The 13,356-nt window shown below is 40.0% G+C and overlaps 1 protein-coding gene across 1 annotated transcript in view; it reads left to right on the forward strand.

Annotated features, from left to right (window-relative positions):
• The first annotated feature begins 6,944 nt into the window (after nucleotides 1-6,944).
• The window catches only part of LOC311121042 (uncharacterized protein), a 35,016-nt gene continuing 28,604 nt past the window's right edge, over nucleotides 6,945-13,356 (forward strand). The window contains exons 1-6 of the mRNA XM_084157919.1: nucleotides 6,945-7,159; nucleotides 8,831-9,031; nucleotides 9,568-9,587; nucleotides 9,986-10,021; nucleotides 11,139-11,234; nucleotides 12,988-13,059. Coding sequence (XP_084014045.1) covers nucleotides 7,078-7,159; nucleotides 8,831-9,031; nucleotides 9,568-9,587; nucleotides 9,986-10,021; nucleotides 11,139-11,234; nucleotides 12,988-13,059 — 507 coding nt within the window. The 5' untranslated portion in view covers nucleotides 6,945-7,077. The remainder of the gene's footprint in view (nucleotides 7,160-8,830; nucleotides 9,032-9,567; nucleotides 9,588-9,985; nucleotides 10,022-11,138; nucleotides 11,235-12,987; nucleotides 13,060-13,356) is intronic.

The following is a 13,356-nucleotide window of genomic DNA, read 5'->3' on the forward strand; positions in this document are numbered from 1 at the left end:
AGTGTGTTACTGATGGTAGGCTTTGTTACTTTGGTCCCAGCTCTCTGCAGGTCATTCACTAGGTCCCCCCGTGTGGTTCTGGGATTTTTGCTCACCGTTCTTGTGATCATTTTGACCCCAGGGGGTGAGATCTTGCGTGGAGCCCCAGATCGAGGGAGATTATCAGTGGTCTTGTATGTCTTCCATTTCCTAATAATTGCTCCCACAGTTGATTTCTTCAAACCAAGCTGCTTACCTATTGCAGATTCAGTCTTCCCAGCCTGGTGCAGGTCTACAATTTTGTTTCTGGTGTCCTTTGACAGCTTTTTGGTCTTGGCCATAGTGGAGTTTGGAGTGTGACTGTTTGAGGTTGTGGACAGGTGTCTTTTATACTGATAACAAGTTCAAACAGGTGCCATTAATACAGGTAACGAGTGGAGGACAGAGGAGCCTCTTAAAGAAGAAGTTACAGGTCTGTGAGAGCCAGAAATCTTGCTTGTTTGTAGGTGACCAAATACTTATTTTCCACCATAATTTGCAAATAAATTCATAAAAAATCCTACAATGTGATTTTCTGGATTTTTTTTCCTCAATTTGTCTGTCATAGTTGACGTGTACCTATGATGAAAATTACAGGCCTCTCTCATCTTTTTAAGTGGGAGAACTTGCACAATTAGTGGCTGACTAAATACTTTTTTTCCCCACTGTATATATATATATATATAAACCCAGCACAATATAGATATATATATATAACACCCATCACACATACAGTGGGGGAAAAAAGTATTTAGTCAGCCACCAATTGTGCAAGTTCTCCCACTTAAAAAGATGAGAGAGGCCTGTAATTTTCATCATAGGTACACGTCAACTATGACAGACAAATTGAGAAAAAGAAATCCAGAAAATCACATTGTAGGACTTTTAATGAATTTATTTGCAAATGATGGTGGAAAATAAGTATTTGGTCACCTACAAACAAGCAAGATTTCTGGCTCTCACAGACCTGTAACTTCTTCTTTAAGAGGCTCCTCTGTCCTCCACTCGTTACCTGTATTAATGGCACCTGTTTGAACTTGTTATCAGTATAAAAGACACCTGTCCACAACCTCAAACAGTCACACTCCAAACTCCACTATGGCCAAGACCAAAGAGCTGTCAAAGGACACCAGAAACAAAATTGTAGACCTGCACCAGGCTGGGAAGACTGAATCTGCAATAGGTAAGCAGCTTGGTTTGAAGAAATCAACTGTGGGAGCAATTATTATGAAATGGAAGACATACAAAACCACTGATAATCTCCCTCGATCTGGGGCTCCACGCAAGATCTCACCCCATGGGGTCAAAATGATCAAAAGAACGGTGAGCAAAAATCCCAGAACCACACAGGGGGACCTAGTGAATGACCTGCAGAGAGCTGGGACCAAAGTAACAAAGCCTACCATCAGTAACACACTACGCCGCCAGGGACTCAAATCCTGCAGTGCCAGATGTGTCCCCCTGCTTAAGCCAGTACATGTCCAGGCCCGTCTGAAGTTTGCTAGAGTGCATTTGGATGATCCAGAAGAGGATTGGGAGAATGTCATATGGTCAGATGAAACCAAAATATAACTTTTTGGTAAAAACTCAACTCGTCGTGTTTGGAGGACAAAGAATGCTGAGTTGCATCCAAAGAACACAATTCCTACTGTGAAGCATGGGGGTGGAAACATCATGCTTTGGGGCTGTTTTTCTGCAAAGGGACCAGGACGACTGATCCGTGTAAAGGAAAGAATGAATGGGGCCATGTATCGTGAGATTTTGAGTGAAAACCTCCTTCCATCAGCAAGGGCATTGAAGATGAAACGTGGCTGGGTCTTTCAGCATGACAATGATCCCAAACACACCGCCCGGGCAACGAAGGAGTGACTTCGTAAGAAGCATTTCAAGGTCCTGGAGTGGCATAGCCAGTCTCCAGATCTCAACCCCATAGAAAATCTTTGGAGGGAGTTGAAAGTCCGTGTTGCCCAGCGACAGCCCCAAAACATCACTGCTCTAGAGGAGATCTGCATGGAGGAATGGGCCAAAATACCAGCAACAGTGTGTGAAAACCTTGTGAAGACTTACAGAAAACGTTTGACCTGTGTCATTGCCAACAAAGGGTATATAACAAAGTATTGAGAAACTTTTGTTATTGACCAAATACTTATTTTCCACCATAATTTGCAAATAAATTCATTAAAAATCCTACATTGTGATTTTCTGGAGAAAAAAAATCTAATTTTGTCTGTCATAGTTGACGTGTACCTATGATGAAAATTACAGGCCTCTCTCATATTTTTAAGTGGGAGAACTTGCACAATTGGTGGCTGACAAAATACTTTTTTCCCTCACTGTATGTAAATAAGGTATTTCTGTTTTTATGAATTATAAAAGTTATAAAAACCTGTCTTCGCTTTGTCATTATGGGGTATTGTGTATAGATTGCTGAGGAAAATGTTTTATTTAATCAATTTTAGAATAAGGCTGTAACGTAACAAAATGTGGAAAAAGTCAAGGGGTCTCAATACTTTCCGAAGGCGCTGTATATAACACCCAGCATATAGATATATATAACACCCAGCATATAGATACAGTGCCTTGCAAAAGTATTCATCCCCCTTGGCGTTTTTCCGATTTTGTTGCATTACAACCTGAAATTTAAATGGATTTTTATTTTGATTTCATGTAATGGACATACAAAAAATAGTCCAAATCGGTGAAGTGAAATAAAAAATAAAAACTTGTTTAAAAAAATTCTCAAAAATAAAGAATGGAAAAATGGTGCGTGCATATGTATTCACCCCCTTTGCTATGAAGCCCCTAAATAAGATCTGGTGCAACCAATTACCTTCAGAAGTCACATAATTAGTTAAATAAAGTCCACCTGTGTGCAATCTAAGTGTCACATTATCTGTCACATGATCTCAGTATATATACGCCTGTTCTGAAAGGCCCCAGAGTCTGCAACACCACTAAGCAAGCGGCACCATGAAGACCAAGGAGCTCTCCAAACAGGTCAGGAACAAAGTTGTGGAGAAGTACAGATCAGGGTTGGGTTATAAAAAAATATCCGAAACTTTGAACATCCCACAGAGCACCATTAAATCCATTATTAAAAAATTGAAAGAATATGGCACCACAACAAACCTGCCAAGAGAGGGCCTCCCATCGAAACTCACGGACCAGGCAAGGAGGGCATTAATCAGAGAGGCAACATTGAGACCAAAGATAACCCTGAAGGTGCTGCAAAGCTCACCAGCGGAGATTGGAGTATCTGTCCATAGGACCACTTTAAGCCGTACACTCCACAGAGCTGGGCTTTACGGAAGAGTGGCCAGAAAAAAGCCAGTGCTTAAAGAAAGAAATAAGCAAACATGTTTGGTGTTCGCCAAAAGCCATGTGGGAGACTCTCCAAACATATGGAAGAAGGTACTCTGGTCAGATGAGACTAAAATTGAGCTTTTTGGCCATCAAGGAAAACGTTATGTCTGGCGCAAACCCAACACCTCTCATCACCCCGAGAACACCATCCCCACAGTGAAGCATGGTGGTGGCAGCATCATGCTGTGGGGATTTTTTTCATCGGCAGGGACTGGGAAACTCGTCAGAATTGAAGGAATGATGGATGGCGCTAAATAAAGGGAAATTCTTGAGGGAAACCTGTTTCAGTCTTCCATAGATTTGAGACTGGGACGGAGGTTCACCTTCCAGCAGGACAATGACCCTAAGCATACTGCTAAAGCAACACTCGAGTGGTTTAAGGGGAAACATTTACATGTCTTGGAATGGCCTAGTCAAAGCCCAGACCTCAATCCAATTGAGAATCTGTGGTATGACTTAAAGATTGCTGTACACCAGCGGAACCCATCCAACTTGAAGGAGCTGGAGCAGTTTTGCCTTGAAGAATGGGCAAAAGTCCCAGTGGCTAGATGTGCCAAGCTTATAGAGCCATATGCCAAGAGACTTGCAGCTGTAATTGCTGCAAAAGGTGGCTCTACAAAGTATTGACTTTGGGGAGGTGAATAGTTATGCACGTTCAAGTTTTCTATTTTTTTGTCTTATTTCTTGTTTGTTTCACCCCAAAAAATATTTTGCATCTTCAAAGTGGTAGGCAGGTTGTGTAAATCAAATGATACAAATCCCAAAAAAATCAATTTTAATTCCAGGTTGTAAGGCAACAAAATAGGAAAAATGCCAAGGGGGTGAATACTTTCGCAAGCCACTGTATATTTAACACCCAGCAGCATATATAACACCCAGCAGCATATAGATATATATATAACTGTCACAAGTGTAGAGAGGAGTAGGCAGGAGGCAGTCGCAGGTTTAGAACTACTGAATTTATTAGCTTAAAGCGGGACGAAACCCACAGTGCAAAATATAAAGCACTCAGGAAATAGTAGGAGAGATTCCTCTCAGGACAACAAGCAACATATACAATGACAAATGACAGAGGGAGTATATATACAGTGATAGAGTGGGGATTGGAACCAGGTGTGTGTAATGATGACGAGACAAGTCCGGGGTTGATGAGTGAAGGGCGTTTGCCAGCAGCAGGTTCGGCAGCAGCTAGATGGCTGGCGACGCCGAACGCCTGAGCTGGACAGGAGGGGGAGCCAAAGCAAAGGCTGGTGTGACAATAACACCCAGCATATAGATATATATAACACCCAGCATATAGATATATACAACACCCAGCAGCATATATATATGCCAAGAGTGTGCAAAGCTGTCATCAAGGCAAATGGTGGCTATTTGAAGAATATCAAATATCAAATATATTTTTGGTTACTACATGATTCCATATGTGTTATTTCATAGTTTTGATGTCTTCACTATTATTCTACAATGTACAAAATAGTACAAATAAAGAAAACCCTTGAATGAGTAGGTGTGTCCAAACTTTTGACTGGTAGTGTATATAACACCAATAATATAGATATATTACAGATACTGTATATCAAATAAGCCTAGGTGATGAAAGATAGGTGACATAATTTAATAGCACAGCTTAACACATCAAAGAAAAATTCAGAAGCTGTTTAGAAGTGTTAATGGAGTTGAGAATAAGGTCATTGACAGCTGCCTGTCTACTAAACAATCGTTAGAAGAGACAGTCCGCCTCACCAGCTTTCACTGGGTTGTTAAGAGCACAGCAACAAACCAAAAACTGTTTAGCGTTACAAACTGGCACCTGAACAAGTCTGGAAACTGGAACTGTGGAGAATAATGGGCAGTGGATGCCCAACCTCAGCCATGCGGCAGGTGTATCAGGTGTTATGAACAGAAAGACTATCAAAAATTCACTAGTTATTTGTGATGTCCAGTATGAGCGTGTATATGAATGTTTATGGAAAATATTGCAGTGTCCTAAGTCATTGAGTCCTCTTTCATTTTTAAACAGTAGGTCATTAAATTTATAAATGTGACTTCCTCTCTTAGTGATGCTGAAGATACTGTAATTAACATATTAAAAGTTGAAATTATAATGCTGCAAAACATGTAATTGTTCCCTCTAATTTGTTCACCCATTGTAATTAGAAAGTCAGATAAATGTTTATAGGTTAGGTGCCTCAGTGGCATACAGTAGATAAAAAAGCTAATTGGCGAAGGAATGATGTCAGATATGGCTACGTTAATAGAAGCTGCAACGTGTCCTCTCACTGAGAGTGCAATGAGAGGGCTTTGTAATACTGCCACATTTTCTACTCTCCTTCTTCTCTAGCATCATCATACACATGGGAGGGGCAACCCAGATGTGAAGAAGCTGCATTATGCATGTCATGTAATTACAGTGCATTCAATGCCAGAAGTGATTGTTGTGCTGGATCATATGTGCCATTCAATTGTCTTTGTGAAATTTGTGTCAACCAAACACTGTGACGAGTGCAACAAAATCATAATGAACAAAATAAATAAAAACCGAATGTTGGATGCACGTTTTAGGGATGGAATTGTAATTGAAGTTTTGTTTTGATACAAAACGTCAGTCACTGTGTTGGTGTCAAGTAAAAACTTGAATGAGAGTGTAGCCAATACAAGTAATACATTCATTTCAAAATCATCTCAACAACTATAAACTCATGGCACATATCTGTTCAAAGCTCATTAACTCAAGACTATCTTAGCACAATGCTAGGTCATCTATATTCACAACTAGGCCACTCTATGCCACGTTTCCAATTATTGTCAAGGGTGATTTATTTCCAAACCATTCCGATAGCATCCAACTGTTGGACCCAATAATGTAAACATTATGGCTATCATTGCTATCAATCAATAAAACTACTACATGAGACCCCATAAGAGATGTATCAACTGAAGGCTCCCTTAGCCAGCCTTGAATAGCATCTATATGTGTAAACAATTAACATGTGTAAAACTGTGCGTAAACGTCAATCAAAGCTTAATTTCTGAAGCAATTTCCATGATCTGTCGCAATCAGATAATTATTCAGATCCTTGCATTCTGATATTCCATAACACAAAGGTGTCTGCTGGAAAACATCCCCATGCAACAACATCATCTGAAGTTGCACAACCTAAACCCAGCTGTTACTATTCGACATCAAATAAAATCCTTAGCATACAACGCAATTGAAATAATGAAACACTTGATTGCATGTTCCAAAATGTTGATTTAAAAACGTTGCTGACACGTTGCCTCAAGTTGAATAGTCTACTATCAAGATTTAAATAGGATTGAATATAGTTCGTTTGAATATGCAAAGTAAATCCATGGAGTCGGAAGATGACAGCCCCCGTGTTTGAATGTCCACGTTTTAACCAAAATGTGAACTCGTTTGACATGTTTTAAACCCCCCCCCCCCCCCCCCGAACTGTGAAGGAGGGACTCCTTTCTCTTGAACATGTACAACTTATCTTCTGCTCCCAAGACCTCCCCAAAAGTTTGGCATATAAAAGCCCAGTTTACTCATTTGTTTAGGCAGTAGGGAGGTTCTGTCAGGGTCTGGATTGGAGTAACAAAGAACCGGACCCTACGTTTTATGGTTGGAGTCTGAGGAGTAAAACCAGGATTTCCCTTGCCTCAAAGAGTCTACATGTCTAATATTTAGACATGTTCAGCTTTGTGGATATTCGGTTAGCGCTGTTGTTAAGCGCAACAGTGCTATTGGCGAGAGGTCAAGGAGAGGACGATAGTAAGTATCACTTTATATGAGATTATGGGACAGGGACGCTCGCAGGAACAATTGGATAGCGCGTAAAAGGATGCTGCGCACTTTTCTTTTGTGTTTGGGATGTTGCAAATGATGCTTACCTACCCTGTGGGACACTTGGCGTTAAATTGTCAGCAAACATCATCAAAGGGGTTATACCATTGCTTTTGGAGCTCCGAAGCTCGATGCATTGAACAAGGATTTTATATTTTTCTGCTTCCATGGCTGAGTGTTCCCTGGCGTGCAGACACATGTTTAGAGCGCCCCTGCCCTCGCTGTTCACGCGCTATTTATTCCTTGTCCTCCGGCAAGGGGAATTCTAGCTGCTGCAAAAGCTTGGATGCGCAATGATGACATGATGTTCAGATGGAATTGGAATAAACTACAAATATACAAACCACTTGAAAAAAGTATATTACTGATGTTAATTAAATAAAAATAAGCAATAGGGACATATTTTTCTGAAAAAAAGCTCAGAACAAAAGTTAATTTGCAACTGAGGCCTATCACCAAAATCTAGGAATTATATTATGTACAAACGCAACAACGAATTATACCTGGACTGGAACGAGCTCCTGAAAGATTAGAAAATAGGAAAGCTACGCCTTATTCTTCATTAACCTACTAGTATAAATTGAAGTTTGTAACCTATTTAATAAACTCCATGGAATCTGCAAGAATACGTTTTTGCTTTAGAATAACTTTAAACCAGGGAGGCAAATTAAGTGAAAATAGTTTAACTATGACGTCTTCAGTGGAATTGTCTAGACATCAATTAATCAGATTGGATATAGCTAGGGGCGTGTGGCTCGTAGGATAATGTCATTGTACAGCCTGGGAGCGCCGCCATGTGGTACATATTAGAAATGTAGGCCTCATCACTAGAATTACAACACAAGGATAGGGCCCCACCCGAACCCCAGCCAGAGGGCCAAGCCTACAGGCCTGTCTGATGTTGACTATAGCATCACTTGTAGTTCAAAGTTCAAACAGAGGCCTTGGTAATTGCCATTACACATTATGCATGCCACAAAGCATTTGGAAACCTTTTTATGTTTCAAGGGGCCATTTTCAGCGACCACGTTACAACTTCCATTAGACATCCCCATGGCCTTTGGCCAATGCTGGTCTACTGCAAAGGCAACAACTAGTGCAATGCAATAGGACATTCAGTTAATTTATGCTTATAGTAGGGAGTAGTAGGGTCTCTGTGGGCTTTTTCTGAAGAATTCTCTAAATAGGCCTATATCTAAGAAATATCTAAAGGATTCTCAAGTTGGGCCTTGAGCCTTTGGGATCTTGGTAGGTCTAGGCATAGCCAAACTTAGACCTATATCATTAATTGAGGCCTCCTAGAATCCTACATTAGGCCTACCTGTGGCAGGACTTGAGTTTCACAGTCATGACTGGTTTGCTATTTTCTAGTTTTTCCTGTATTGTGTCATTTTTATTAAAAGAGGTTTGGGTTTAGCCTACACGTTAGAAGTAGTAGGCCTAAACAGTTTGTTCTGTTTAAATTATGTCTCATTTTTATCAGACCTACAGACAGTATAGGTACGTGCATTGTTTTACTTCTGAAATGATAACTTCTGATAGGTATATTTATTTGCCATGTGACTTACCTTGCGTCCCCAAAACTCTCCATCTTCCCAGGTGGATTCGGCAGCTGCTCGTTGGATGGCCAACAGTACAACGATAAGGATGTGTGGAAACCAGAACCCTGCCAGATCTGCGTCTGCGACAGCGGAACCGTTATGTGCGACGAAGTGATTTGTGAGGACACAACCGACTGCGCCGACCCTATCATCCCCGACGGCGAATGCTGTCCTATCTGCCCCGACGACTCAGAGGAGGGTAGCCTACCTTTGATGATCTTATACACCTGTGCTTTGTGGTAGCGTTCTGGCGCTGCCTAGTGGTACAAGTTGGCTGCAACGTTTCCAGTTATAGACAGAGGGGGACAAACCCCAAAAGGAACCGAGCAGGCCTTAGGCTACACCGGCCAGACTGGGCTGGCCATTACTTAGAATGCACTGTGGATACCTTATTGAGGATGAGCAGCAAATAATCAAATTGGATATTACTATTACTTCTCTTTTCCCTTCCACCTTCTTAATGAATGGATGAACCCTGTTCAATGCTGGAGATGTGGATGTGTAGATTCATTTTACACTCACATCCCCTCATATATAGGCCTAATCAGCATTAGGTCTGTGATGCCTTCACACTGCTGTATGGGGTCCAGCCATCATGCATTCATTGTCAACACAGTATTATTGTACATTGAGAATAATTGTTTTACATGATACTACTAGTACACAGTTCATGTTTGATATGAGTTTACAAGGGCTAATAATAATATTATATTTTCCTCTCAATTGATTTCATAGGTCCCACGGTGGTGCCTAAGGTATTTATGCACATTTTACCCCTAGGATTGATTTATGTCGGTGAAAATGTATTAGTGCATGACTGTTTTCATATTAACCTGCTTTTAGGCATCATGAATGAGCCCATTATGTTCGTTATGGGTAATATTTGTTGAAATGTGCGGTGCATGCTATTCATTTCAGTTCATTCAAACTGTGATACCTTTCGAATGTGCTGTAGGCTTACCATTTGACCCTCCACCAAACAAACGTTCAATGCCTTTATTTGTGCTAGACCTAATGTACATGTGTACTGCCTGCGGTAGACCTACACCTCTCTCAGTAGACCTACACCTCTCTCAGTAGACCTACACCTCTCTAATTGTGAAAGCAGCACTGCAGCACACCTGATTCTCCTTCTCTTGTTGTTCTCCCTCAGGGACCACAGGGAGAAGTTGGCCCCAAGGGTGATGATGTAAGTTTCAAGTTAAATTTAGGACATAAGTTTAACTTGAAGTTCAACTTGAAGTTGTTTCTTTTCTGGAATTCAATTGTATAGCTAGCTACGTGTCTATGGTTTAGTTGTTCCATGAGAGGCCTAAGGAAAAACATATTCTGGTATGGTGGATTAGTGTCATTGATTATTCTGACAAATCATGGCTTTGCGGAAGTGGTGCTTGAAGTGGAGGTTGGGATTTGAACTGTAAAGGATTGTAAACACAGCTGGACATTTAGGAAGGGGAGGAGCTGGAGATGGTCTTTGGCTTATCTGCTGCTTCTGTTCAGTACAGAATCAAATGGAGTAACTAACCAGTGAGATTAGGTTCTGAGTTTACACACCTATTGAACACACCTATATAAAATACCTATGGAACACACCTATTGAACACACCTCATGAACACACCTATTGAACTCACCTATTGAACACACCTATTGAACACACCTATTGAACACACCTATTGAACACACCTATTTAACTCACCTATTGAACACACCTATTGAACACACCTATTGAACACACCTATTGAACACAGCAAAGCTATTTTGCATTATAGTTTTTACAGTACAATGTTATTTTACTGTTTAACTTACACCAGTCTTTAAAAGTAAAGGTTGACATTAGTTTCTAGGGACTGAAATCGATTTTCCAAATATTCAACATATTGACCTATTGACCTTTGGTTAAACCTTTACCTTTGCAACACAGGTCAAATGTATGGATCATTGTTCCATGTAGGTTTGTAGCCCATGCTGCAGCCTCTACTCTTTGAGTTGCCTAATCAGCACTTGCATACCAAGCAGTGTTAATGATTTGAGACATTTTAAAGAAAGAAATCAACAAAGGCAGAATGTGATTCACGACATGCACTACTTCACCATTTTTAGGTCTATACCAATTCAAATATCATTTATCTTATGAAGTGCATTAGAAGATAGTCTTGATTTGTCTAATGCAGTGCACACAGAACTGTATTTATCTAAGTAACTCAGCCATGGGTTGTTGAAGGCTGAGCTGTTACTGAGTAGCTGTCTGTCCATCTCTCTGTCTCTGTTACTGACTAGCTGTCTGTCTGTCTGTACATCTCTCCAGGGTCCTGAGGGTGTTCCCGGTAACGATGGCATGGACGGCCAGCCTGGCCTTCCCGGTCCCCCAGGCCCCCCTGGACCTCCTGGCCTTGGCGGCGGAGTAAGTAACCTCCATGACAAAATAATATCCACTGCCTATTTCCTGTGGATATTGTCCAGTTACTACCGGTCTTGTACCAGAGTTATTCATGTCCAGTTACTACCAGTCTTGTACCAGAGTTATTCATGTCCAGTTACTACCAGTCTTGTACCAGAGTTATTAATATCCAGTTACTACCAGTCTTGTACCAGAGTTATTAATATCCACTTACTACCAGTCTTGTACCAGAGTTATTAATATCCAGTTACTACCAGTCTTGTACCAGAGTTATTAATATCCAGTTACTACCAGTCTTGTACCAGAGTTATTAATATCCACTTACTACCAGTCTTGTACCAGAGTTATTAATATCCAGTTACTACCAGTCTTGTACCAGAGTTATTAATATCCAGTTACTACCAGTCTTGTACCAGAGTTATTCATGTCCAGTTACTACCAGTCTTGTACCAGTTATTAATATCCAGTTACTACCAGTCTTGTACCAGAGTTATTCATGTCCAGTTACTACCAGTCTTGTACCAGAGTTATTAATATCCAGTTACTACCAGTCTTGTACCAGAGTTATTAATATCCAGTTAATGCCAGTCTTGTACCAGATTCTAATTATTAGAATCAGGTGCGCTAGATTAGAGTTGGATTGAAAACCTACAGGATGGTAGTTCTCCAGGAACAGGGTTGAAGAGCTTTGGACTAGAAAGACTTGTTAATAGTGATAATAGTAGATACTAGCCCCATTTTATGATGAATTGTTGGATGTAGCAAGCAGTTTTTTCACCCTATATGACTAAAGCTACATCCCAAATGGCACCCTGTTCCCTATATAGTGCACTACTTTTGACCAGAGCCCATTCCCTTCATAGAACACTACTTTTGGACTATGGTCCCTGGTCAAAAGTAGTGCGCTATATAGGGAATAGGGTGCCATTTGGGAGTTTGAGTTACAGACAGTGTTATTAACAGTTATTCATACATATCTTCATACTGGCCCACGGGGGGCCAGTATGAAAAATGTATGCACTCACTAATTGTAAGTCGCTCTGGATAAGAGCGTCTGCAAAATGACTAAAATGTCAATTGGATCACTAAAAATAACCAATTATAAACATTACTTACAGACAGTGTTATTAACAGTTATAACCAATTATAAACATGACTTACAGACAGTGTTATTAACAGTTATAAACAATTATAAACATGACTTACAGACAGTGTTATTAACATATATAACCAATTATAAACATGACTTACAGACAGTGTTATTAACAGTTATAACCAATTATAAACATGACTTACAGACAGTGTTATCAACAGTTATAACCAATTGTAAACATTACTTACAGACAGTGTTATTAACAGTTATAACCAATTATAAACATGACTTATAGTATATACAGTGTTATTAACAGTTATAACCAATTGTAAACATTACTTACAGTACAGACAGTGTTATTAACGGTTATAACCAATTATAAACATTACTTGCAGACAGAGTTATTAACAGTTATAACCAATTATAAACATTACTTACAGACAGTGTTATTAACAGTTATAACCAATTATAAACATTACTTACAGACAGTGTTATTAACAGTTATAACCAATTATAAACATTACTTACAGACAGTGTTATTAACAGTTATAACCAGTTATAAACGTATTTAGATGTTTTGTCATCTCTATGTTGTATGCTTTAGAAACATCCAAAGCTAACCATTTTTAGAAACCAATTGATCATGTCTTTCCTTCCCTACAGAACTTCTCTCCTCAGATGCACCATGGTTATGATGAGAAATCCAGCGGCGGCCAGGCTCAACAGGGACCAATGGTACCAATGTATTTTTTGCTTCCTCTGTGCTGTTTAATACAGAGAGGGAAGCCACATTTCCAGGCTAAATTGAATTAAATTTATTAAATTTTTTCGTAAAAACATATACAGCAAGATATACATGTACATTGTATTCCCAGAGGATAGCACATAAAAGTACTAATTAAAACACTTTTTTCCAAAATGGTCCTCGCTGAGACAAACCCCTTCAGGAGGGACAGTATCATAACTATACGAAACACAGCTCATGTATGCTATTGTGGACTGCTGCAATGCAAAACTGTCTTCACGAATGGC

This window comes from Coregonus lavaretus (genome assembly GCF_964263955.1).
Source record: "Coregonus lavaretus genome assembly, chromosome: 1".
Lineage (NCBI taxonomy): Eukaryota > Metazoa > Chordata > Actinopteri > Salmoniformes > Salmonidae > Coregonus > Coregonus lavaretus.